The sequence below is a fragment of the Pogona vitticeps genome, chromosome 1 (genome assembly GCF_051106095.1).
Source record: "Pogona vitticeps strain Pit_001003342236 chromosome 1, PviZW2.1, whole genome shotgun sequence".
Taxonomy (NCBI): Eukaryota; Metazoa; Chordata; class Lepidosauria; order Squamata; family Agamidae; genus Pogona; species Pogona vitticeps.
The window spans coordinates 1,608,765-1,635,763 of record NC_135783.1 but is presented as its reverse complement, the minus strand read 5'-3'; the positions used below and the strand labels follow the sequence as shown (position 1 = coordinate 1,635,763).

Sequence of the window (26,999 nt, the reverse complement as noted above, 5' to 3'; positions counted from 1 at the left end):
CTACCCAACCACCCTCGACACCAGGCCTCTCATCTCATACATTTTAAAAACCCACTCACCCACCCTCACAGGCTGCCAGAAAATGACCTCTTTGGGTCAGCAGCTCAAGTAAAATCAGTTCTTTGGGGAAATGGAAGGCAAGGCTGTGCTTCTGCAGCCTCTGCCCCGACTTCCCCAGAAACACATCCCTCCGAACGCCCTCTACGACCAGAGCCGGCCGCCTCTGAGCAACTGCCGGAATCCTCTGTGGGGAGACGGCCGGCCCACCGCCTCCCGGGGGATCCTCACTGCCGGCAAGGAAAGAAGCACAGAGACTCCCAAGTTCACAGGCTTATTTGGGGGCACCGAGAGCAAAAAAATAAGATGCTGGAGTCCGTCTTTGTCTTGCCGACGGCCGAGCGCCCGGGCCTACATGAAGTCATCGGAGTCGTTGCCGTCCTGCGGGAGGGAACCAGAAAAGGCCTCTTGAGAAGGACATTAAGGGGTTGGTTCACCGAAAAGCAGGGCAAAGGCTTCTTACAGCCACAGTGGTTGGGGTATACGGAGGGGCAAACTAAACGCCTCCCCTGAGATGGGGGGGGGCTCCCACGGCGGCTTAACCCCACGCTGCTCCTCCTCTGCTTCCAGTCCTGGGGGCCACAATCTGATCCTGACATGCTTCCTGCAATGGGCCTCACCAGACCATCCACATAACCCAGTCCTGCCAGCTAGGCATACTCCCCCCTCCAGCTGCGTGCTGGGTGGGCCAGTTTGCTTCCTTGGCATGAGGAGTAAGCACCGGCTGCCAAGGCTGCCACCACCACCACCACCCCGGAAGAGGCAGGCCTGATGTCCCTGTGCAGCCAGGTGAGGAAGAAAGGGTCCCAAAACTCTGACCAACGGCCACTCAGACCTGGACTGAGCGGTCGGGAGCACCTGCTGCTTCTGCCACCCTCGTGGCCTCCTGCTCTTCCACCTTGGGGTGGAGAGGCCGTCGCTAGTATGCCACAGAGGAGCCAAATGGACCTGGCTTGGCCTAGTGATTCCTCTGTCTGGGCCTTGGGAGTCAAAAGCACCTACAAGAATCATCAACAACAGCCCAGTAGATGATAGAATCCTCTTCCTTCTGCTTCTGATGGAACAAGGAGAAAAGCCACCACCTGGTTCCCTTGCATCTCATCACACTCCTTATTCTTTACTTCTTTTCCACTTTCACAAATCAGCCACCAAGGCCGCTGCTTGCAATTACGACTGGGGAGAGAAGCCGAGCAGCCCCTTTGCCATGGGCCAGCACTGCCCACCTTGACTGAGAGCAGAAGGCAAAGCCCCAAGGGGCAAGAAGCAGCTCCTCCCTCCCTCCTTCCCTCCCCAGCCAAAGCTGAACTGCTCTAGGGGCCCTGGTTGGGGGGGGAGAGGAAATGGAAACGCCGCTCGCTCTCGGTTGCCTCGAATTCTGTTGGGCAAGCCTCTGTGGTCAACGGAGGGGCCCGAAGGAGGCTGCCTGTTGGACTCACCTGGTTAGAGGTCATGTTCTCTGCCTTCATTAAAGAGGAGTAACTCCTGCAAAAGAGAAGGGACACAAACATTGCAGCAGCAGCAGCAGCAGCAGCAGAGAGCCCTGACAGCACCTCCGGGCACAAGAAAAGGATTGATAACGTCCCCCCAGTTCTTACAGGAAGCTGCCCCCACCGTGGGCAAGGGCCATGAGCGGGAGGCTGGCTTGGGCACCTCACCCACCACACCATCATCGCTGCAAAGGCTGCGGGCGTCCCTCACTTGAGCGTTCCCTACAGCAACGCGGGGAACCCTCTGCAGCTCCATGGAATGGAACAGGCTCGCAGTGAGGGACTCCTAAACCTTTGACCGAGTGGGCCTTTGCTCTCAGGGGAAAGCAAGGGCTCTCAGTGGACGTGCCCTCCTCGTCTGTTGGGGATTCCTTGCTGATCAGTATAAATAAAACGACCCTGAGGGAATCGCCTGGCAACCTTCCCCAAATAAGGGGCCTTCAAGATGCATCGGAGGACAGCTCCCCGTGGGTACTGGGCACTGAAACTGGCCATCTCTGAAGGGTGCCAGCCGAGGAACGCCGCCCGACGGGCTTCAAAGAGGTGCCCTCCAACACGCCGACTGAAATTCAGGAGATGGGAATAGATATTTCCTGTCACAGACCAAGACAGGCCAAGGGCCTTTCCCTCCTGACCTGCTGGGACAGAGAAAAAGCTTGAACTCTCAGCGCCCTACGGACCCGAGGTCCCTGAACAGAATAGCAGGTATGGTGGCCCTGCAGAAAAACAGACTTATCTCACAGACAGCGGCTTGCCTGGGGCTCAGAAGGGTGACTGACTACAGTGAGAAGCCACGAAAGCCGTTTCCTAGTGCTGCCTTTGAAACAAAACCACAACGTGGCACCAATTAGAATAGCTGGCTGCACAGCCCTTAACCAAGGCCAAGAGAAATGGGTATAGTGGAAGGAGTGGAAAAGTGAAAGAAGGAGTGAAAGAAAGAGTGAAAGACTGAAAAAAAAGAGAGGAAGAGAAAAAGGAAGGAAGGAAGGAAGGAAGGAAGGAAGGAAGGAAGGAAGGAAGGAAGGAAGGAAGGAAGGAACTCTCCTTGTTAGAAGCACTCAGCTACTGCCCAGTAGAGAAAAGACAGCTGGCAAATACTAGCGAGAACACTTTACACCCTTGGAGGGTTTCTTCCAGGACTCTGGAAGCCAGAATTGGAGGCTAGGAGCCCGAACAGGATCTGCATGCCTTTCTGGTTTGACCCTCCTGGCAGCAAGAGCCCACTGTGGCCCAGAGAAGCACCCTTCCCGTCCCTCTTGACACAAGGGTTGGCTGCAAAAGGTGAAAAAAAAAACAGTACAATGGTGCCTCGCAAGACGAGCACTTCGTTTAACGGCGAAATCGCATAACGATGAAGTTTTTGCGATTGCTAGCGATCGCAAAATGATGTTTCCTATGGGTTTTTTTCGCTTTGCGATGATCGGTTCCCTGCTTCGCTAACTGATTATCGCAAAACGAAGATTTTCGCACAGCTGATCGGCGGTTTCAAAATGGCCACCGGGTAAAAAAAATGGCCGCCCGCTGTTTTCTGAGATGGATTCCTCGCTGCACGGGCAGCGAAAATGGCCGTGCTATGGAGGATCTTCACTGGACGGTGAGTTTCAAGCCCATAGGAACACATTAATCGGGTTTTAATGCGTTTCTATGGGCTTTTTAAAATCGTTTTACAATGTTTTCATTCTACAGCGATTTCGCTGGAACGAATTAACTTTGTAATGCGAGGCACCACTGTATCTTTCTCCATGCCCTGCTTTGCCATCTAGTTTTTCAAGCAGGAAGAATTCATGAGGCGGCTGCCAGCGTCCAGGATGACCGTCCATCCACTCCTCCGCACAGAACCCATTAACCCAGGTCAATGCCAGCCATCCTGAAAGCAACACATTTTTCTCCCCCACTTCACTTCATTTCTGTGTTTTCAGAAGCAGGAGGCCTGTGGCTCAAGTCCTGATTCCGGCCGACACCAGGAAAGCAGGCCAGGCAAACTGGGGCCCGGAGGGGAAGGGGGGCACCGTCCTTTCCCCTCTGTACCCACAGCTGTAGCTAGGGCAGGATGTACCCACATGGGGAAAACAGAACTTGTCAAGACGTGTCATTGGGAGGGAGGGGGTCTGAGCGATCAAGCTCTCCCGCAGAAGACAGAATCTCTTGGCCCCAAAGCACTACCGGCCTGTGGTGATGTCTAACATCGTTTTTTAATCCTGGCAGAAAAACCACCCTTCTGAAAATGTTTTGTTTGAGGTCATCTGGCAAACCAGCAGTACGGGAGGGAAAACAAACAGGAGTCTGGCACCCAAGCCTGTTGTTGAGGAATCCGGGCCAGCTCCCTTGCTTTGCTGTCAAGAGGGAAGAAGGAAAACAGCTTCTGCTGTTTGCCCGAAAACAGAGCGGGGGAACGGGCCTTGTGTGCTTGAATCCACACACACACACACACACACCCAGCCAGGGAGACCGTGGCCAGGAGGGGCCCCACAGCGACACCCACCTGAGCTCATCCATCTCTTTCTTCTTCTTCATCTCCTCCTTCTCCTTACGTTTCATCTCTTGGATCTGGGCCTTCTTCTCGTTCCTCTCCTCCCGGTCACGAGATTCTCTCTCAGCGGCCAAGTCTGGGAATCGCTCCACTTTGGTCTTCTCCAGTCGGTTCAGGATCTCGTTCACCTTCTTCTCCACGGTCAAGATCTTGACCTAAGGGCAAGAAACAACGCGGATGGCAGGAATGAAGAGCATTTCGCCTCGCCTCTGAGGCAGGTTTCCAGTAAAGCTGGGGCAGCCTCTGAGCAGAAAAGCCCGAGGGGGGCTTGTGTGTGGAAAGAGACGTCCCTGAGGGTGCCAGCAGAACAGAGGGGTCCAGCGTTGGTCCAGCGCGGCAGGGGATCCAGGCTACCTCTCCACGTGGGACCACCACCCAGATGCCCAAGGCTGGAGGCTGGTGGCCAAGAAAGCTCAAGCTCCCGTTGTGGGCTTTAAGCCCCTTCAGCAGATCCAGAGACTCTCGGCCCTGCTTTGATCCCTTTCCCTGATCCTGGTTTCCCACCTCCATCATATACTCCTCCTCTTCAAAAACCCCTAACTCAAGCCGAACGCCTTCGCTTGCTTGCTGTGGATGTCAGTCCTTCCATTTCCTTCCTCCTGCCTCCAAGTCTTCCAAAACTGGGGTGGCCGTTCCTCCCTATCAAGTCTTAGCCCTCTCCGTGGCTGCCAGGGTTTCCAATTTCACTCGTACCAAACCTTCAGCCTCTGAACCCCCCTTTGTCAGTTACCTACCCACTTGGTCTGGGCCTGCATTAGCTGCAGGGGAGCCGGACTCGCCAAAGGCAACCAGGCCATGGAGGGGGGAGGGCTATTTATAAGCCTGCCGCGTGACTTTGCTTGCTTTGTGTCACTCACCACTCCTCACCCAAGAAGAACTTCGGTCAGCCACCAAGTGACAAACCCCACCCAGCCAAACCGAAGGGTTTCTTAAGAGTAGCGGGAGAGACAAGAGGAGTTTCCCCCGCTTGGCATCTACTGACGCCATTCTGCCTCTCCCGGCAAAGACCACCTCACGTTAGGAAAGGTCATTTCTTGAGGCTGCCACAGAGAGGAAGCCAAAGGCTGGAGCAGCAGACAAAGGGATCCAGACCGGATCTGTCACACGGCACTACAGGGCAGAGCGGTCCTTTCCTCAAAACAGTGGAGACGTCGCCAGCCCCCTGATGCCCTCTTTGGTCAGCTATGTAGAGGCAGGCGCCCATCTTTCAGGACTGAGTTCTGCCCCTTTGAAGGTCAAGGCCTGGAATCAGACACCCCCCCCCCCCGGAAGCCATACGGAAGCGGAGGACTTCCTGCCCTGCCCGCTTGGAATTAAATTGCAGTGGAGCCAGAAGCCATCTTCTCTTGAGGGAAAGATCAGCTCCAACCCCATCCAGCCAATGCAGCAAGAAGGACTCCGAGGGCTGTCCTTCCTCAGCACGAAAGGAAGAGGACACCGTTACACTGTTCCCAGGACTGAGCAGTTACAACTGTCACCGTATCCCGCCTCATCCTGATGAAATGAAGTTCTGCTGAAGCAACGTGGGCCACTCCGCACTTCCGCTGCTGGGCCATCTGGTCAAGACATGAAGGCAGAGACTTCCTGCCTCCATTTGGTTAAAACCACATTAAAGCAACTACCTGCCATAAGGGTGGCGGCATTAGAACCCGAGCCTCCTGTCGTCACTGGAAACCTCCTATTTCCAGACTCAAGGAAGGATGAGGCTGGCTGCCCAAAGTGGCGCAGGACGCCTGTGCAGCCGCCCGACGGCCTCCCCAGAGGGGCCGGGCGAAGCCTCCCGAACCTTTAAAGGCTCCCCCTTCCCCCGCTGCCTTCAACCCTGGGCCCTCTCCGCACTCAGGGACCCTGTGGCAAAGTTCCCCACACAGGAAGGGAGAAAAATGAAATGCCACAGAAAGTGAGAGATCCTCTTGCATTCTAAGCTTCCAAGGCACCTCTGAAAGGTTGACGAGGCTGAAGGAACTCATGACCTTGAAGGAGGAGCAAAGCGAACAGAAACATCTCACGCCATCCTGCAGGGCGTTCTCCAGCTGTTGGCTTTTCTTTTTTAATTCCTCAAAATCCCATCGTTTCTACTTTCCCAAAAGACGAAAATACTTTTCTAAGCCTCGTGGATACTAAAGAAGTTTTTAACCACAAAGAAGACACAAACTTTTGTGCTGGCTTTTTGTCAAATCAGACCACAGACCACTCCAGGGCCGGGATCCACCAAATACCCGGTCACACAATGGCTGCGCCACTGATGGTGTGAAGGTCACCTCAGAAACAAGAGGAAACAGCTCTTGGGAGCGACATTCTGCCCGGGGTGAATCAAACCAAGAGGACTGGCCTCAGATTCCAAGCAGCCCCACAGGGTCTGGGGTTTTACCTGCCTTAAAAGCCACTAATGCTTTAAGAACAGTGTTCTCCATTAACCTGGACAATTTATCCTAAGCCCAAGGACGACGGACAGGTGTCAGGAGATCAGAGCACTCAAACTCAGTGCAGAGTTCATGCAACCCCATTACTGTGCCTTAGGAGAAGGGGACACGCTCAGACAACCGCCAGCTCCAATCTTTACTTCACGTTTACGGCTCCTTGCATGAAGTCACATGGAGGCCGTTCAACTGGGTGAGAACATATCTGGCGGATGAATAATTATCAGCTTAGTAATGCTGACCCAGCGATCCATAGCAACGCCGCTCCACCCGGCCGCCTTTGCAGTGCACTCAGCAAGGGGATGCTGTGATGACAGGAGACGGCCGGCAGGATCTTCCTGTCCTCCTTCCTCCTCCCCCCCCCACCACTTCCCTCCCCATTTCACAAGACATGAGCAAAGTCTCCCACTGGGTCCTCAGAGGGCCAGAGCTTTGGAGGGAGGGAGGGAGGGTGGTGGAAAAACACTTACGTCCTTCTGCCGGTGAAACCCGATCTGTCCCACATCCATGTCTGCCGTCTTCTTTAAGTTGGTCCATGGGGTGTACACCACGTTGACGTTATTCATTTTACAGCCTAAAGAAAGCAGTGATGCCTTACACCGAGGGCCGGAGGTTTAGCGGGCTATGTCAAGCCCCCCTCGCCTCACACTTGATCCTTCTCATCAGAGTTCTTTCAGAGGCTAACTAGACAAACATGGTCAGTGGTTCCCTGAGGGACTGGACAGCCCTGCCAGACAGGCTGCTACCTGTGAGACATGACAACGTGAGAAGGGAAGGCAGTCTTCCAGAAGAAACCCTGCCAGGTTATGAAACAGCCCGCAGCACATCCTGCTGTCAACAGGAGATGCAGGGAAAAGCTAACTCACTCCAGATACTCCCAGAGACAGGCGCCTGACTACAGGCGCCTCTCAGCTCCCATGTTCAGGGAGCAAAGAAGTAAGGGATACCAAGAACGCCAGCGAAGAGCAAAGGTTCTCAGGGTGAAAACTCGTAAAAGGCAGCAGCCGTTGCTGAACGTGACCACTGCCCCCTTTCTCTCATGGCTTCAAGGCTTGGCGTACGTCCACCCAGGAAGGAACTGTGGATGGAGGGGATGGGATTTCCTAGGGCAGAGAAGGAATCATCCCTGGGGGCTTCTGCACCATCCAGGGATACCTTCCCACACCCTCTCTGGGCAGGTGATGCTGAGAGAACTCTTCCCTTTCCTGAGCCTGAAGCACAAAGCCTGAAGGAGCGTCAAACCGTTTCTCATGAGACCCAACCTCAATGGGCTTAGCAGCGCTAGGTGCTCAGATCCTGAAGTCAAGGGGGGGGGAAAATCCCACCCAGCTCCATCCTCTTCTGAGCCCTGCCAAGGCTTGGGCACTCTGGTGATCACAGCCAGCCAGGCCTTGGTCACCACCTTGATGGATGGCCAGCAGGCCTTGGCAACGGGAGAAGGGGAGGGTGGCCCTCTTGGTTCTGATACCATCCATCACGGTATCCTTCTGGCTCGTCTCTCTGAGATGGGACTTGGAGGCACTGCATTACGGTCCTTCTTGGAGGAGAGAACTCAGAGGGTGGTGCTGGGGGGCGTTCCTGATCCACACCCTGGTTCAGCAACTAGCTTGCAAGGTCGCTCAGGGTTCTATTTTGTCTGCTACGCTCTTTAACATCTGCATAAAACTGCTGAGAGAGGTTGCCTGTCGTTTTGGAGTTCAGTGTCATCAAGATTCCCTCTAGGGCCCGTGCCTGCTCAATTGCCCCCTTCCATGCAGTCCTCCTCCCCTGAACACCCATAGAACCCTAGAAAAGTGACGCTGGAAGGGGCCTTTAAAGACCATCCAGCCCAACCCCCTTCTCAAGGCAAGAATCAAAATCACAGCGTATCTGCCAGGTGCTTATCTAAATTTTTCTTGAATGCCTCCAGTGTTGGAGCGCTCAACGCCTCCCCTTGAGGTCACTGGGGATCCCGTGGTAAGAGCAATCCCTTTCAGCCCCTTTGGTTCTAGTTGTGACGGAGCCCCATGCGGGGGGGGGGGGAGGTGCTGTTGCACGTGCAAGGGGCTCAAAATTAGAGGGAACACTGGGTGTCACCAATACGCAGGTGAAACCCACCGGTATCTCTCCTTGCCCTCTAAATCCAAGGAAGCTGTTTCAGCTCCAAATCGGTGTCTGGTGTCACTAATGGACAGGACGAGGGTGAATAAACTGAAACTTCATCCAGACAAGACCGACTTGCCCCTGGCCAGCCAAAAGGCAGATCAAGGAAGAGAGAGGCAGCCTGTGATAGACGGAGTGACACAGGTACGAAGCTCAGGGCGCTCCTGCATCCATCTCTGAACCTGAACGCCCAGGTTTCCGTGGTAGCTGGGAGGGCCTTTGCACAATTAGAACTCATGGGCCAGCCGCACCCATCCCTGGGGAGGTCTGATCTGGTCATGGTGACACAGGTCTGTTACATCCCAGCTGGATTGCTGTGGGGCTGCCTTTGAAGACGGTTCAGAATGCCGCAGCCAGACGGCTAAAGGAGACCAGTGACAGGGAGTGTATCCGTCTCCTGCTACAACAGCTTCCCTGGCTTCCAGTCCATTTCCGAGCAAAATCTGAAGTGCAAAGCAAAGCAAAGTATGCTGCTTATAGACCGCCCCATAGTGCTTCAAGCACTCTCTGGGCAGTTTACAAGTTAAATGCACGCTACACATTGCCCCCCACCCCCCAGCAAGCTGGGTACTCATTTTACTGACCTCGGAAGGATAGAAGGCTGAGTCAACCTTGAGCCGGCTACCTTGGATTTGAACCCCGGGTCGTGAGCACAGTTTTGGCTGCAGTACAGCGGTTTAACCACTGCGCCGTAAGTGCTTATTATAACCTACAAAGCCCTAGAGGGTTTGGGTCCAGGCTGTCTGAAGGACTGCATCTCCCCCGATGAGCATTCCTGGCATCCTCAGCTCTGGAGAGGAGGCCCTTCTTCTCTAGGCCCCAATTCCCATCACATGTGGTGGGGACACAAAAGGGGGCCTTTGCTGTGGCTGCTCCCACACAGTGGGATGCTCTCTCACAAGAGGTTAGGTTGGCGCCTTCCCTTTTATCTTTTTGACGACTGTTTAAAGACCCGCCTTTTTAAGCAGGCTTTTAATAACTGAATTGGGTAAGATTAGTGTTTGCCAGACACTGGGCATGTATCCTTCTAAATGTGTTTATAATGCTTTTGAAAATGTTAAGACAGTCGCTTTAACTACTATGTATATGTTTACATTTCTTTTTAATCCTGTCATTCATTGGGCTTTAGACTAACTCCCTTTAATCATCGTGATCCATCCTGAATCTCTCCCTGGGAGAAAGGCAGCCTTAAAATGAAACAAACAGGCAAACGAGTAGGCTGCCGGGGGGGGGCGGCGGGGGGGAACAATCCTTCCAGTGCTCACAGCTGTCCCAAGTAGCCCCCGCTCCCTTTTTCTTCCTCCTCTCATTCCAGAGCAGTGCAGCTCAGGGAAACAGAGGCTGGAGACTTGGGACATTCAGTGCTCGGGAAGCCTCCCTCCAACATGCATCGGAAGATCCAGGAGGGAAGGAAGAGTCCCAGGCTGGCAAGAACCCCCATGGGGAAAAAAACCCCATGTTGAGACCTGAACTGAAAAAAAGGCAAGTAGACAGAGGAAGGGGGGGTGGGGTGGAAGCTGCACAGCAAGCTGAATGCCAGACACGGCCCCGCTGTGAAATGCTGAAAAGATGCAGGAAAACCATGAGGATGTCACATCTGCCCAGCCACAATGTGGCCCACTGCTGCTTGTGCTTCACTCCCATTTCTCCGGCGCAGCCTTTGAACCGTTTGGGAATGGGTGTACGCCTTAATTCCAAACCCTCCTCTACAATGAAAGCCATACCCTGAATGCTGTTGGCCTTCACAAGGTGTGCACAATCTATCAAGACCTCCTTAGGGACGTCGTCCACCGTCTGTCCCTGAAAGGAACCAAAGTGGATGTTAGTACAAGGTGGGGGATGGACAGCAAGAAACAAACCCATTCAGACAACCTAGGCCCCCTTGCTGAGTAACTGATGGAGAGTAGCCACCATCATCTCTGGCAGCAAACCTTAACAGTCTTGCAGGGCCATAAAAACTGAAGCATCCCTCAGGGCAGGCATTTTAAGGACCAGAATTCATGTTGTCAGAGGCATCGGAGAAAGAGGATTCCAGCCAGTGAAAATTCCTGCCGTATCATGTGCTATTTCAAGCTGCTGTGAGGTTCTTGCCTGTTTTCATACAGTCTGAGCCCACCCAATAATGTTTTTAAAATCTTCCCTACATATACTGTATATATAAACAAAAAAAGCAAAGCATGCTGCTTATATAGTACTCAAAGCACTCTCGGGGAAGTTTACAAGTTAATGATGGAGGCTACGCACGCCTCCCCCCTAGCGAGCTGGGTACTCATTTTACTGACCTGGGAAGGACAGAAGGCTGAGTCAACCTTTAGCGAGCTACCTGGGATTGAACCCCAGGTTGTGAGCACTGTTTTGGCTGCAGTGCAGCCATTTAACCATAGCACCACGAGGCTCTATAGAGCCTTTTTAAGCGCCTTGAGAAGAACCCCTAGGACAGCCAGTCTCACGGCCACCCTATTATCTTCAGGGTTGAAAAAGAAAAAGACCCCTGCCCTGGATCGGAATTTGTCCCCAGCCCCGGAGCTCCCAAGGCTCAAAGACACCTCGGGAGGCGGTTACACGACCCCAAGAAGCCGCAGGACAATATACAGCCACTTTTAAAACTTAGGCCACACACTCTTCAGATCAGATTCCTCACTGTGCTACACTGAAGCGATGGGAGGGCTCTTCCCCTTTTCTTGTCTTCTGAAGTGACCTCCTTCTAAATGTGCCTTGGTTGGTGGTTTTTTTTAATTTATGAATTGCCAACATACTCAACAAACCAAGGGAAATGCTCAATATCCCCTACCCATGTCACCTGCAGCCCCTGAGGTCTGTGTCAAGTCTGGTCAGCCCCTCCTACCATCTGCCCATGCCTGGCCCCACTTCCTCATTACTGCCCTTCACTCTTGATTTGAATGGCTTCTGGCTGCTCAACCCTGCAGTTGTCTTTCTTCCATCATCTTCCATCTTGGATGTACGCAGGCACAGTCTGTGGTGGCTTTAGCCCCCACCCACCTATCCGTAACCGCAACACAAAGTGCCTATAAAGGAGGGCAAAAAAAGCAGAGCTGGAGGAGGGGGGGTTACCTTGTGTAGCCGGAGATACACGTGCGCAGAGGAGAGCTTGTCCACATGAAACCTACACAACACAGAACAGATCTGACTAGTGCTGCCGTGATGATTCCACCCCCAAGAATTTTTTTCTATACATCATGGCCAGCACCTGGGTATTTCACCCCTGAATACTTCGAAGAAGGAAATGATTTTTTTTTACAGCTTTTCACACTCACAACTCAGAGCAAGTATTCGCACAGCTGGCAGAAGAGGAAATGGAAAGGCTGGAGGAAGAGCAGCTAACATGAAACATGTTTTCTCCAAATAAGGGAAGCACAGAGGACTACGGGCTCCCCCTAGCGATCATGAAGCAAGCAGCCTGAAAGACCTAGCAATGAATCTGTTTAAGTGAATTCGTCAACTTCGAAGGGAGAGGCTGTCTTCCACACTCACCACAGATCTTCTGGCCAGCCATACTTGATTAGGTCTTCATCTATAAGGAAAAGCAAAACAGACCGTGAGCAGAAAGTTCTCAGATCCCTCTCAGAGCCAGGCCCTCAATGGACACCGGAAGCACAGCACCTCAAAGGCTGCCATCAAAACCGTTAAAAGGAAAAAGGACAAAATAAAAAAAATGCACAAGTGATCCCCTTCCATCTAAAATCTGGTCTCTTTCACTCAATGGGTCACATAATTGGTTGTCTGCAAAACTCTCCATAAAATGGGGAGGCATTTGCACCATTACTATGCCATACACCTTTTCCCCCAGCAGAACAGTGGCTACTGAAGTTTATTGATTTATCTTATTCAAAATACTCCTGCAAGGACACATACAGGATTCTCCTGCTAGTGTTCCTTTCCTTTCAATTTAACAAGAACTTAAGAAGACACACACACACACATACATACATACTGCTTTCTGGTAAGAATCTGGGGAGTGCTTTGTTTCGGAAGCGCTCTTCATATTAAGTAGGTGCTCTCCGAAAACAATGCCTGACATCTATTGGGCAGCTTTGCGCGTGTAAGGGGTGTGTGTGATGTAACCACCAGTAGCAGCAAATGGCCACAATTTAAAGGCAATTTTGGGGATGACTGCACAACAGGGTGAAGAACAGTACCACAACAGTACCTCCAAATCATTAAAACTCGTCTTTAAATAGCAGTGATTTGCCACAGCCAATGATTTCATCACCACTGCACACACAAAAGCGACATACCTGAAGCTAGAGCCACCTCCGTAGCTGTAAAACAACTGTGGAAAAGTTGCTGCAAGCCGCTTTCCCCTCTTTGAAACGAGGTGCCCTGGCAAAGCTGTTAGTCCTTAGCACAAACAACACGAATCTCTCCACCTTTCTACTAAAGATCACTCTGTATGATAACACTCTCTGCTTGACCTTCTTGGACTCGAATTTTAAGAACAAATCTGAAGACGACAAGGAGAAGGGTTCCTATCATACATCAAGTATTTGATTTCTGGTCACATCCTCACGTTATATAGTTCACTCAAGGCCGGGTACTCATTTTTCAAAAATGCAACTTTACAAATGTCTTTGTCTCAGGTTTTTAAATGAAAAAACATGGGATGACAGGAGCAAACATTCCTGACCCATTTGGGCTTTCTGAACCATAGTCTGAGGCACCCGGAAACTCAATGTAGTACCAACTCCGATGATTTTTTTTTTTTTTTGCTTGTTGCCCACTCTTACTAATGCTATTTTTGCTAATTATCCATAAAACTGATAAATCCAACTTTAACGCAGTGAATTACCTCAGACAACTACTGAATAGTAATCTACATACTGTAATATACCTGTCTGAGGAATGTAAAATTGAAGGAGGAACACTCAGGGCCCACAGCCCTGGGTGTGCATCAAAAGGGCGTGCATGGTACACTTTTATTTATTTATTAAATTTATACCCCGCCCATTCAGACCCAAGTCTGCTCTGGGCAGATAACAATAAAAAATGGCATAAAAGTGATATAATAAAATAGAGAACAACAATAACAATATCATTCAAGATGGGGAAAAGATAAAAATAATCAAGTGATGACAGGAGGGAAAACCTGCCTAAAGAGCCAGGTCTTAAGTTGGCTCTTAAAAACACCCAGCAAGGGAGCCAGACAGATCTCTGAAGGGAGTAGTGAGGGGCTACTGCCGAGAAGGCTCAGTTTCTTCTTCTTTCTCTCTGGGCCTCCCTCGGCGTTAGGCCCCTCAGGTGCCCCTCCTGGCTAGAATGAGTGATTCGAGTAGATCTAGGTGGGAGGAGGCGTTCCACTAGATATCAAGGTCCTAAACCGTTTAGGGCTTTATATGTCATACATGCCAGGGAAACATTCATTTCTATTATTGCAAACTAATAAGCCATCCTGAAGACCATTCCGCAGAAAGGAAAGGCACAAATCTTCAAAACAGATACATTTTCTAAATTAAAACTACTGCGCAGACCAAGAGCTACTTCTGATGTTTATGCTATTGTTTGCTTCCTTTTTCTCTTCCAGACAGACACAGCTTTCAAGTTTATTTATTGAGGGGGTTCCAAAAACAGGGTACAGATGGTAGACTAATACAACAGTGCCCCGCTTGACAATTACCCCGCTTGACAAGGAAATCGCTTAACGATGAGTTTTTTGAACCATAGTCTGTGTGGGGGCAAGGGAGGGAATCAAAACGATGATTCAATGGGGTTTTTCGCTTCACAACGATCAGTTTCCTGCTTCGGGAACTGATTTTTCGCTTAACAACGATCTAAAAATAGCTGATTGGCGCTTCGCAAAATGGCACCCCGCTGTTTTGCTGACCTATTTTCGCTTTACAGGCATCAGAAAATGGCCGCCCTATGGAGGATCTTCGCAGGACGATCAGGTATTTCCCCCACTGGAACGCACTGACCGGTTTTCAATGCATTCCAATGGGGTTTTTTCCTGCTTGACTACGATTTCGCTGTACAGCGATTTTGCTGGAATGCACTATCGTCGTCAAGTGGGGCACCGCTGTAATTTTATCTAGACAGTCCAAATTAGATTAGAACAATTTGTTCTTGCAAAAGATGCACAACTTTGCAAAGGTTTAACACTTAAATCAAACCAGACATAAAATGTGAAAAGAAAAGGAAAATCAATACAAAACGTATACTGATCTTATTTCACCAGGAATATTCACTGGGTCTTGCACTTACTTTCGTATTTATCTTTTCCCATATAAATCGAGTAAGGAGTAGACGCCACTGAGGGATAGAAAAGCAAAGCCAAAATGAGTCAGTATTTCAGATTAGACTATGCACAGCTAGTTCACCAAGAAGGAAACAAACTGCAAGGTTTGTTCTAGTTCAGTGGCTCTCAAGGGCTGTTCCAAAGACCACTATTTGCCCCTGCTATTCCTTCATGCTCCCACCCATGCAATCTCAGGAAAAGGCCAAAAATAATTTGAGACCAGTCACAGCTCCACTCACTCCCCTGAGGTTGTCTGGAAGATACCAGAGAGGAAACTCACATACCGCAGCCTCTCCCCCTTGGAGGAAGGAGGGTACAAAGGCAGACAACAGAGCTTGCCAAGAAAGCAAAGTGTGAGAACGAGGGCTTCGGCTTGTACCAATGTTCAACCCGGAGATCCCAGAACCACACAAAAAGCGGCAGTGGGAATTTGCAAAAGAGGTTGAGAGGGACCCTAGTTGGAAGAATGAAGCGGCAGGTGCTTCAAAGTCAGCCTTGCCCATGCCTTTTATGCCAGGTAGCTGGAAATGCCAACCCTGCAACTATTTTTGGTCTAGGTAAAGGTAAAGGTTCCCCTTGACAATTTTTGTCCAGTCGTGTTCGACTCTAGGGGGCGGTGCTCATCCCCGTTTCCAAGCCATAGAGCCAGCGTTTTGTCCGAAGACAATCTTTCCGTGGTCACATGGCCATTGTGACTTAGACACGGAACGCTGTTACCTTCCCACCGAGGTGGTCCCTATTTATCTACTCGCATTTGCATGCTTTCGAACCGCTAGGTTGGCGGGAGCTGGGACAAGCGACGGGCGCTCACTCTGTTGCGTGGATTCGATCTTACGACTGCTTGGTCTTCCGACCCAGCAGCACAGGCTTCTGCGGTTTAGCCCGCAGCACCACCACGTCCCTCAATTTTTGGTCTAAATCTGAATAAAATGCTGTGCCTCGCTTACACTTATTGACACATCACTTTCCAGATGAGCAAGCCTCACACAAAGCAGTTTACAAACAATTATGGATAGTAACAAATGCTATAAAAAGACACACACACACACAAAGAGAGAGAGGGAGAGAGGAGATATATCTCAGGACTGGGCTGCACTCCTGAGAGCAACGGCTGTTCTGTGTCACCGACTCGCCTCGGACTCCTTGGCCGCCCTAGGAATGAGTGACCGCCCGAGGCTCCATTGCTTTTTCTTCCCCCACCCTGAGAGTCTCCTCTTCCAGCACTATCCCTTGTTTCATGCGTCGCCTCTGATCGACGGCGGCCCTGGGCAGGAAAGGGCCTCCAGAAGGCCTTCTCCTCAGCCGCCTTGCCGCTGGCTCCAGGATGTGGCTTCCTTGAGGGAGTCCGTCCATCCCGTGTGTGGGGGGGCTTCCTCTTTTCCTGCTGCCGGAGCGCCCCCCGGCCCCCGTCTCTCCTCTCAAGGCAAGAACAGGCGCCCCTTCGGAGGTTCAGCCTCCCCGGCCGCCCCGCCTTTCCCCTTCCCTGCCCCCCTCTCCCTCGCCCCCATGCAGGCTCCTCGGGGCAGGGGCCTCCCTCTCCGCCTGCCTGCCTGCCTGTTTTCCATCCCCGAGCGCGCATCGGGGGCCCTTTGGACCCACCAGGGGCGGCCTCCCCCCTTCCACACCCCCCCCGAAGGGCTTCCAGGGGAGCCGCTCCCGGCCCAGCCCAGCTCGGTCCGCCCGGCCTTACCGCAGGAGGTGAAGTAAAACACCATGGCAACGATCGGGCCGCACAGGCCTCCTCCGCGTCCGCTCGGGGAGGAAGGCAGCCAGCCGCTTCCGGCGTCGGAGGGCGGCCCGGAAATGACGTCTACAGAAGAAGGATGACCTTCGAGAGAAGCGAGAAAGAGAGCGCAAAGCAGCGCCCCCTGCCGGGGAGGGCGCAGCCCGGCGGCCTCGCAGCTCCAGTCCGCTCTAGAGGCGTTCCGACCATTCTTGAGGGGTGGGGGGGGATGATGGTGGTGGTGCTGGTGGGGGGGGGGGACGCGGTTTGGACGCCTCCTGGGGGACAACTTTCAAATTGGAGTTGGGGGGAATTGATAGAGAGGGAGAAAGAGAAGAGGAAGGGAAGGATTGGTGAGGAGTGTTTGGGGAATTTTATGTGTGTGCATGTGTCTGGTCTCTGGGGTCTGTGAATTTCGTTGTATGTGTATATACTTACAATGACAATAAATTATTATTATTATTATTATTATTATTATTATTATTATTATTATTATTATTATTATTATCAACGCAGAGGAGCAGAAAGAGACAGCAGGAGGTTGGGGGGAAAGGTTGAAGAGAGAAAGAAGTATATTGTGTAGAAGAACGCAGCGGGCACCCCTTGAGCCACTATCATCCCCTTCTGGCTGAGAGGAAGGATGGCTGAGTGATGATGAGCTTGCAGCAGCCTGGAACGAAGAAGACCCGTGCGGCTGGCTGGCTCGCCCTTTCTCCCCTTCTGCGGGTGGAGGGGGAATCCGAAGTCAGCCCGGGCTCCTCCTTCCTCCCTTTTGCTGGGACAGTTTGGACCTGCGGCCTTATGGCCCGTTGACCCATGGCAAGCAGCCCCCCACCTCTGGCACCCTCTTCTGCTGGTCACCGAAGACCATCCATGGAAGGTGGTGCTGGTGCCTCCTCATCTCACTTGCCCTTTGGGCCACACTCTGCCCAAGGAGGCCCCTCTACCTCATCCTTGGTTGCCTGGAGGAAGGGAGACATCCGGTGTGGGGGACCAGTGGCCTTTTCCAACTGTGACCACCTCTCCTTACCTGACCAGTTGTGTCACCTTGGAAAGCAAGGGGGTCCAGGCCTCCCTTTTCCTCTAAGGGAAAAGGATGACATGACCGGCTCCTCTTCCTCAGCTGGAGGAGGGGAAGGGCAGCAAAGGCTCCAGAGATCCCTTCCAGCCTCTTCCATGCCCTGCTTCAGGCCATGCCGAACGAGACCAGAACATCACGTGCGGGCTGTGTCGACACCTTCGCAGTTCAGCAAGCAAACCAAAGCGACCAAAGTTAATTCTCATGCCCATCTGCAAATTTAGCCTCGGGAAAGAGCCCAGGAGTATTGACAGCAATGTACCAGATGGGCGGTATACAAATCAAACAAACAAACAAACAAATAAATATTCTAGAATGACCCCTTCAAAGTATGAGAGAAGGCACTTCAATCAGGCTGTTTCCTACTACTGAGAAACCATCTGCTCCCCAAGCGTATTTGAGTTCCTCACCAGGATTTCGCCCTCAGGGCCACAAGGGCCGCTTACATGGGGTGTCAATGAGCGCTTCCCCTCCCCCAGTTCCTTTTTTTGGCTCAAAGGCATTTGTTTCCCCTGCTGTGGGCATTCAAGGAGGGTCTTGTCCTATCTGGCCAGCAGCTACAGGGGACCCTGTGGGATCGGAGCAGGATCCCTCTGGATGCCTGTCGCTGGGGGGACGTCCCAGCCCGTAGGGAGACGTCTGAAGACCCTGACTGGACGGCTCATGGAAAGCATTCCTCCCGCTTCTCGCTGGCTGTGGTCTGCCAGCAGAGCCACAGACTGCAAGCCGGTCCCTGCCAGGCTCTCTCTTCCCACAAGCAGCCGGCTCTTGCCAGGAGGAGCCCGGGAGAAGGCGTCGCTGGCATGTCTCCCGAGTTTGGCTAAGGGCGCCGTGTGACTGTCCCTGATGGATGGAGAGAAAATGGCCTTTGGGAAGGGAAGGGTGTGCTTGGGACAGGGGGTGGGTGAGTGAGGCTGGCTGGCTGGCTTCTTGGCCAGTTCCTCATGGGAGATGCCCTAAAACAGCGGCATCCAACCTTGGGACACCCAGGAGCCCTTGGACTTCAGCTCCCAGAAGGTCTTGCCAGTGGCGCAGCCAGTGGCAGAGGCTTCTGGGAAATGCAGTCCAAGAACATCTGGGGGGGCCCAGGCTGAGAAGCCCTAAAGGGGGGCCTTCTTCTTCTCCTCCTCCCTTATTTTATTCCACAAAGACCCTCCTCCGCTGGGAGCAGTTGCCAGGAGAGGCCATGCCGGCCTTCCTTCCCTGCCTGCCCGCCTGACTGACCCCTTTGGGGCAGGGAAACGGGGTGTGTGTGTGTGAGGGGGGGAGAAGGCAGGCTCTCCGGAGGACTGTCGGCCTCTTGGCCTTGGCAATGCCATGCCCGCCCCAGGGAGCGGTGGACTACACCTCCCAGAACCCCCTCGCCGGCTGTGGGATACTGGGAGATGTAGTCCGTCCCCCTCCCAAGTCTCTCCCTCTCGGAGCCTCCGCGCAGGCGCCTTAGGATCGACGGGCCCGAGACTCCCCCTCCTTTCCTCGGCTTCGCTTTCTGGCTTGGTTTGGGCCCCGGCGGCCGCCGCCGGGATTGGATGGGTGGGAGGGGTCACGGCCGCGTCGCCTCTTCTGACGTCATCGGCGCCGCGCCGCCCACTGGCCAGATTCAAATGCCGAGGCGGGAGGGCGCGCGAGAGCGAGTGAGCGGTGCTTGGCCCGTTGCGTCTCCTCCGCCTGGTCGCTTCCCGGAGCCTCGTCCAGTCCGGCCCAACTTCCTCGAGGTGGGGGTGGGGGGAGGGCGCCTGGGTGGCCCCCCTTTCTCTCTCGTGGTGGTGGGGGGCGCAGGAGGAGGAAGGGGGGCCACGAGGCGACCTGAGAGGGGTGGGGTGGGGAGTGGGGGTCGGGGGGGAATGATGGCACGGGGGGGGGGTGCTCTGCTGAAGCAGCCCAGATTTCGCCCAGCTCTTCCCCCCGCCCCGGTGCAAAAGTTCCACCCCTGGAGAAAGCCAGGCCCCCTCCCTTCGAAAAGCGGGGGGTGGGGTCGGTTTTTTTTTAACTTAGAGATTTTTTGAATGGCTTTTTAAACTTGATCTTTAGAAACCTTAATGTGTGTTTAACTGGTTTTCTTTTTAAAATAGGATATTTACATAGCGTTTTCAAATCTTGTTTTTGTCCCTTCTGAGGCCCCGTGAGCCGGCGATGGGGACCAAAGGGTGGCAAATAAAGAAATAAGGAGGCCCAGCCAGCCACTCCATGGCCCGGCCACCTTAAGCCTTCCACTCTCTCCCAACTCTTTGGTTCAGGACAGTAACGGGGTGAATTGGTGGGAGGGTGGGCCGGGCCTAGTTATTGCCCCCCCTCCCGGGGCAGAGGGCCCCATGGCAACCCCCAGCAGCTACTAAGGAGAGCCCCACCTGGAGAGAAAGAGACAGCTCCTGCTGCTGCTGGACAAAAAGACTCTGACTCGGGAGGTGACCGCTTGCTCTTGGCTCTTGCCATCCCCCATGAACGGCTCCCCAAATTCCATATGAGCTTCAGAGGGTTCCAGGAATTGGCCAGTGCGCAGGATTTCCAATCGCTTAAGAACCGGACTTCAAAACAGCGCCAGGCGCTCTCCTGGTTCTAGCAGGCCATTTGGGGCCTTCTGCTCTCACCTTCTGCCCTCCCAACCCCATGAGTGGCCTTCAAGAATCCCCCCCCCCCACAGCTGAAAGCAAAGCCAGGAGTTGGTGGGCTGCCCCTGTGGTTGAGACGGTTGTCGTGTGTCGCACGGGACACCCTCAATGTGCCCTCCCATGCCGAGCTTGCCCCTGAAGAAATCCTTGGTCCTTGGAACGATCCTAGAATTGGGGCACCGGGTTCTAAAGGCGGCCAATCCTCTCTCCTTTTGTCTCTGTTGATAGACTAGTTCTCCATTATGGCTTCAGCCGCTGCCTTCAAGACTCCCAGCAAGTCCTCTGACGGAACGAAATCAGGTGAGACTGAGCTTAGTCAAGATGTGGCATTCACTTCTTGGGCAAGGCCGTGGTAGCGGTGGTGGAGGACGTGGACTTGGACATAAATATATCTTTTCTAAGTAAGACGCCTCCTCCTCAGTAAAGGGCATATTGTTCAGACATGTTACTTGGCCCCCTGCCACCAGTGAGTCTTGTATTGAAAGGCGAAGAAGCGATGTGTGGTTCTAAGTTTCCTGATGCTCTTCCCCCCCGCCCCCGTGCAGTGGGCAAACCATATAACTTTTTAAGTGATGTAAGTCATCTTTGTATATTCATTGTTTAGCTTTAAATATTGTATTTTAATAATGTGCACTGCCTTGGGTCCTTTTTAAGGAGGAAAGCAGGGTAAAAATATTCTGAAAACATAGTACACAAACTTTTGTTTCTGGTCTTGAGGAGCTATGGGGAGGCAGTGCGGTGTTTACCTTGAGGGATTCTAATGAGGTCTTACCTTGCAAATGTTCTGTCTGAAAAATCAGGCGAAAGACCCAAATGGGGCCACGGTGTTCTCTTGTTATTCTGTATGGAAAACACAGTGCATCGTTGGCCATGTTCGTCTAGAACTTTAGGAGAGCTGCAGCTAACAGGCTGAAAAAAAATCACTCTTCAAGTTCTGGTCACAAAAACCTGGTGATCACACACTGAAAGCATAAATAGCCCGTTCTATTTTTACTCCTCAGGACAAGGTTGCCCTTCACCCTTGATAACTATTCCAGCCTCTCCCTTTATGCAGAAGCTTGGATACGGAACTGGAGTCAACGTCTACCTTATGAAAAGGTAGGTCAACTTTAAAAGCTCATATACTTGTTGCAGTAAAGTTGAGATTAAGTTGGTTTATTTTCAGAAACATTGGCAGGAACGAGAAAGAATAGGCGGTTTATGGAGGGATTTCATTGACTGCCATGTTGGGATATACAGTGGTGCCCCGCATAACGGGCGCCCCGTTTAACGACGAATCTGCATAGCGATGTGGTTTTTGCGATCGCATTGTGATGTTTTAAATGGCAAAACATCGCTTTGCGATGATCGGTAAGCTATTTCGCTTACCGATTTTCGCATAGCGATGTTTTACTAACAGCTGATCGGTGGTTCCAAAATGGTCACCGGGTAAAAAAAATGGCCGCCCGCAGTGTTTTCGCGCCCATTCCTCGCTTACCAAGCAGCGAAAATGGCGGCCGTATCGAGGATTTTCGCAGAACGGTGAGTTTTTTGCCCATAGGAACACATTAAACATGTTTTGATGCATTCCTATGGGCTTTTTTGTTCTGCATAGAGACAAATCCGTATAGCGACGATTTTTCTGGAATGGATTATTGTCGCTATGCGGGGCACCATTTGGAATTATTCCGAGATCACGCTAGCTGGTGGGATAGGTTATGTTTTCACGTCATTTGGCTCACTTGCTGGGGACTCTTGCTTGTGGTGTAGGGCTCTCTCTGTCAGTCAATATGTATGTTTTCTGATAGGTGGGGAGAGGAGAAACAGTTTCTTCTTCAATTTCATGAAATGGCTGATCTGCTGCCTAAACCATTCCAAAACTTGGGGGGGGGGGAAGAGACAGGGTGGTTCATGCACTCCTTTCAACGTGATTTGTCCAAAGCCCCGTCTCCAACTCAGGGTGCTTTTTTCCTAGGTCTCCCAAAGGCATCTCCCGCTCTCCCTGGGCTGTGAAGAAAATAAACCCCCAATGTGACTCTTTCCGGCGAAGCACGTACCAAAAGCGACTGAACGAAGAAGCCAACATTCTAAGAACCCTTCAGCACCCAAACATTGTGGGTACGTTTGATTGGGAAAGGGGAATGCTTTCTTCCGACTCCCACAGGTCGGCTCTTGTAGGCTGACATTCCAAAGTTTCTCTTTGAGTTATCCCTAGATAAACCTCAAACTGCTATACAGACACATAAAAGGAGAACAAAAATAATATTGTGATGCCTGGAAAGCTAATAAACGGTGCTTCACTCATGCTTCCATGGACCAGAGTGGCTTTCAGATAGGTAGCCATGATGCTCTGGTTCACTATGTATATAAAAAAACTAAAAGCAAAGTCTTTTGATACGGTATAAGCATGGAAGCCTACCAGTATAATTGTTGTGTGAGCTCTCGTGGAGTAATACTTAATACCACTTCTAGTGTACTTTGGTAATATTTCAGTCTGTTCTCTAAGGGTTCTTGCTTTCCTGGTGGAGAGTCTGTATACATGTACGTGTGTGCGCGCACACACACACACACACACACACACACACACACACACACACACACACACACACAAATGTGCTTTCTATTACATTGTATCTTGTCTTGATAAATTGAAACTTTGAAGAAAGTTGTTTCTAATGAAAGATAGCTTCCTGAAACATTGTATAGAAAGAGTATAGTTGGTCCTTTCCTGCTTGATAAAGGTGTGAATGATTTTTGTCGCTGTCCTAGCCTCTCCTCTGTGTGTGTGTGTGTTGCAGGCTATCGTGCATTCGCTGAAGCCAAAGATGGCAGCATGTGCCTTGCCATGGAATATGGGGGAGCAAAGTCTCTCAATGACCTCATCGAAGAAAGGAATGAGAAACACCAGGGCCCCTTTCCGGCCGCCACTATCCTCAAAGTGGCCTTGCACATGGCAAGGGGGTTGAAGGTAGGCTGTGCCTCCATTATCAGTAATATTCATAAGCTTACCAGCAGTGCTGTAAGAAAGAGGATGCCCGTGGGATGGGAAAATGGAAGCTCAACTAAGACGTAGCAGCTGAGCAGGTTGTCCTTATTGAGCTGGTCGAAGGTGGGGGGGTTGCTGCTTCTGGTGTTGCGCTGATGCCACAAAGCCAGGAATCATGAATCAAGACAGTATCTAGAGCTCCACATCTATTTAGTGCATGCAGCTCATGATATGGGGCTCCTGGTTATCTCAGCCTGGCAAGAGGTGGAGCATCCTCACCTCAGAAAGGCAGCTGCCGGATGCAGGTGATTGACTGGTGCTTGGGGAAGAGGCAGGCAAGTTGAGGGGGTCTCAGGAGAGATCCGTGGCGCCTGAGTGGTTCTCCATGGGCAACTAGATGTGGGAGGCCAGGAAAAGAATACTAGTTTTCCTAGAATGCGAGAAGTGAAACTGGATCTGTGATCCAAGGCACTGATGCAGCATGAGACTGTAGAGGAACATGCAGACAGGCATAACAATGGGAAAGGAGGGACAGGGAGGGACAAAGATAAAGGCTGTCTCCGTGTCAACTCCCTGACATGACTTGCGGGCCCCATCCACCCGCTCTCGCTTGCTCACATTGCAGGACATAGACACACACACACCGCTTTTAAACTTTGGGCCTTGTCATTTCTACTTAGAAAGAGCTCTCAAGGGTCATGTGCTATGTATGTGGCAGGATTTTATGAGTCTCTCTCTTCTCGGTCTTAAGAGAGCCTGGCCTTCTGAGGGAGTTCTTGATGATCGGTTACACTGCATAAAAATCCACACATTTCAAAACATCCTCTTCGTCCAGATTTTATGAGAACCAAGACCCCCACCCCTGACCTCTTCTCTCCTCTGACTTTCAGTATCTCCACAATGACAAAAAATTGCTTCATGGGGACATCAAATCTTCCAATGTTGTCATTAAAGGTGACTTTGAGTCAATAAAGATCTGCGACGTGGGTGTTTCGCTACCTCTGGATGAGAATATGACAGGTGTGTTGAACTCAGGACCTGCCTTTATTTCTCCGAGGAGTTCAAAACTCTACTGCTTTTCCAAGACAGGAAAGTGGGAAGTTCTGTGTATTGTGGGAGAGGGAAGACTCCATTGCCCCCATTTTTAACTCCAGTGGGTGTCGCCTTTTCTTCCTTGTTACACAAGGCAGGATTCACTGTCAAAGCACGAATGTTTTCTTTGTGACTATCAGACAAACAAGGTGAGACAAAAATATGGTGGCGTTTTAAAGATTTTGAAGTATCTTAAGGTGGGCTTTTCTTGATCAAGTCCATTTCCTTCCTTTGAGAGCTGCTTTTCTTGTCTGATAAGCTTGCAGAGACGAAGGCAGCTATGTCTTCAAAATCTACTTCTTTGTGCCCAAGAATTGTTTTTTCCAGTTCCTTTCCCCAACATGCTTCAGTAGGAAAGCAAAAGCAATGAGATGCTGTGTATACTCTGCTTGGTTGGTTGCTTTAAAGCAAAGCATCCATCGTCCGACACCAGTTCTGGACACCAGTTCTGGATTCTGTGCCTAGTGCAAAAGATACCATAGGTGAGGACAGTTGGGCCCCTCCTGTTGACGAGAAATCACACTCATCTCTCCCCACCCCTAAACTGCCAAGGTTTCCTCAGGTGCCCTTTCACAGAATCCTAGAATAATGGAAGGGACCTCTGAGTCCAGCTCCCTGCTCAAGGCAGGAATCTAAGTCAAAGCAGATCTGACTGAGGGTGGTCCTGTTTTCTCTTGAAGGCCTGTGGTGCTGGAGTGCTCAACCACCTCCAGAGGTCATGGGTTCCACTGTCCTAGTACTTCATTGGTTACTAATTAGAGCTTTTGAAAGAGGAAGCAACCCTCTCCACTGGCTCAGTCTCTGTGCTTTCCTGAATGATAATGCCACCATTTTTGGGTTTTCTTTTTTAAACAACAGTGAGTGCCCCAGAAGCAGTTTATGTTGGCACAGAACCCTGGACACCCAAAGAAGCTTTGGAGGAAGGTGGCCTCATCACTGACAAGGCTGACATCTTTGCGTTTGGGCTAACTCTGTGGGAAATGATGACACTGTCTGTGCCCCATCTCAACCTGCCTGGGGATGATGAAGAGTCTGCGGAAGGTGCGTCTGGTGGGGATTCCTCTTGGGCCGGTTGAGCCATGACCGGTGGAACTAGCTTTCTCTTGAACCGAGCTGGGGAGGGACGGGCTGCGGGATTTGAAGCACTTTGTTGAAGCCCAAGCCATTTCAGGTTGATGCAGCATAGAAATGAAATAGAAATGACACCTGAGCCATTGGCAATGTCTTTCCAGATGCCTCCTTCGATGAAGATGACTTTGATGAGGACGCTTACTATGCAGCCCTGGGGACCCGGCCTCCCCTCAATGTGGAGGAGCTGGGCCCATCGTATCAGAAGGCCATCGAGCTGTTCTCTCTCTGCACCATGGAGGAGGCAAGGAAGCGTCCTGCAGCTGCACACATTGTAGATGTCTTGGAGGCAGAGGGCTCTGCCCAGTAAGGGCCCCTGACTTCCATCGCTGCTGCTGTAGCACCACCACGGGAGGGAAGCATCTCCTCTTCTTGCTATGTCTGGAGTGTATATAGATTTTTTTTAAAAAAATTTTTTTTTACAAATAGATAGTGAACCTTCTGATGTCAATAGTTTTATAGAAAGGGCTGATCTTAACACTTCTCAGTTTTGAGCTATTTGGGACACCCAGACTATGTATTTACTTTATAAGAAAGATAGTTCTGAGTATACAGTGACACTTTTTTTTCCTATTGACTTTCAGCTGATTTTGAGGTCCTTGTGTTGATGAATGCTTCAATACTGCAATATTTCTTTCTCTTCCTGTACTCCTCAGTTGGGTTCTGGTCAGCGGTGTGTTTATTTGCCTTGTTTTTGACTTGTAGCTTCCATTTCTTTTAGTCTTTTGTTAGATCAAATATGTATAAGAGTTTCTACAATAAACAAGGCAATATCCAAGTGTGCAAGTAAGGATGGTGGTGAATTTTGAGAGTGAAGTCTCTAGTTTTCCCAAGATAACAGGTGGCTGAGGTGTTTGGAGTTGGCAATCTTTCCATGGGGAAAGAGCTCTTGGGCAAATGTTCACCAGAGTTCATGCTCTTCCCTCCCTCAACAGATTTAGGAGGACCTCAGATCCCACACAGCCACTCACTGACAGCTTGTAGTAGGATTATCCTGGCTTTTGTTCTTTCATTTTTCAGCTGTGCCCCAAACGACCTTCCCTTATATCTCCTATTTACACGTAAACCTTTGAAAACCTGTAGGCATTTCGGCGTTGCTCAAAGAGAACAGGCCAAATCAAATGAGCCATCACGAGAGCAAATGCGGCTGCCATATATATTGTGGCACTTTTTAGTTTAACCGTTTCAGTTAAGCCTTCCAGAATTATTGAATGGTACTGAAAAAGTGGCTGATAATTCATGAATGGTAACACTAAAACCTTTTTAAAAAAAGTTTTGAAGATGCTAATGTGTTTTTTCTTATAAAGGTCCTTGTTGGTTAAGGAGATAGTATTGGAGAACCTCGACCAGCATTTCTCTTGGAAGGACAGGAAGATTTTGTACATCAATATAAAATGATAGCTTGATTTTAATTATGCAACAGGTGTTATTTCCAAAATGCATCATTTCCAGCACGAGGCACTTCTGGTTTCTGAAAGTAGATTAGCCATGTGTATGTGATAAAACCATTAAAGTAAA

General features: G+C 51.1%; 2 protein-coding genes across 2 annotated transcripts; one reads left to right on the top strand and one right to left on the bottom strand.

The window, feature by feature from the left end:
- Positions 1-315: 315 nt before the first annotated feature.
- CCDC25 (coiled-coil domain containing 25) lies at positions 316-16,722 on the bottom strand. The gene is made up of 9 exons (XM_072985882.2): positions 16,577-16,722; positions 14,853-14,900; positions 12,129-12,168; positions 11,709-11,760; positions 10,361-10,436; positions 6,965-7,068; positions 4,027-4,229; positions 1,494-1,539; positions 316-438 (listed from the first exon to the last, which is right to left on the bottom strand). The coding sequence occupies exons 1-9, from the start codon at positions 16,599-16,601 to the stop codon at positions 409-411; spliced, it is 624 nt and encodes a 207-aa protein (XP_072841983.1). The 5' UTR covers positions 16,602-16,722; the 3' UTR covers positions 316-408.
- Positions 16,723-19,267: 2,545 nt separating this feature from the next.
- Positions 19,268-26,267, top strand: PBK (PDZ binding kinase). The gene is made up of 8 exons (XM_072985891.2): positions 19,268-19,402; positions 20,525-20,596; positions 21,298-21,394; positions 22,251-22,393; positions 23,074-23,243; positions 24,152-24,281; positions 25,212-25,394; positions 25,586-26,267. Exons 2-8 carry the CDS (start codon positions 20,539-20,541, stop codon positions 25,789-25,791), a joined length of 987 nt encoding a protein of 328 aa, XP_072841992.2. The 5' UTR covers positions 19,268-19,402; positions 20,525-20,538; the 3' UTR covers positions 25,792-26,267.
- The last annotated feature ends 732 nt before the right edge of the window (positions 26,268-26,999 follow it).

Bases quoted from the DNA above. Each gene is read 5' to 3' on its own strand.
- CCDC25 (XM_072985882.2), bottom strand. From the start codon at position 16,601: ATGGTGTTTTACTTCACCTCCTGCG. The intron at 14,901-16,576 runs GTAAGGCCGGGC...TCTATCCCTCAG, and splicing joins GTTTTACTTCACCTCCTGCG to TGGCGTCTACTCCTTACTCG. The intron at 1,540-4,026 runs GTGGGTGTCGCT...TCTCTTTTGCAG, and splicing joins AAAGAGATGGATGAGCTCAG to GAGTTACTCCTCTTTAATGA.
- PBK (XM_072985891.2), top strand. From the start codon at position 20,539: ATGGCTTCAGCCGCTGCCTTCAAGACTCCCAGCAAGTCCTCTGACGGA. The intron at 20,597-21,297 runs GTGAGACTGAGC...TTTACTCCTCAG, and splicing joins CTCTGACGGAACGAAATCAG to GACAAGGTTGCCCTTCACCC. The intron at 25,395-25,585 runs GTGCGTCTGGTG...ATGTCTTTCCAG, and splicing joins TGATGAAGAGTCTGCGGAAG to ATGCCTCCTTCGATGAAGAT.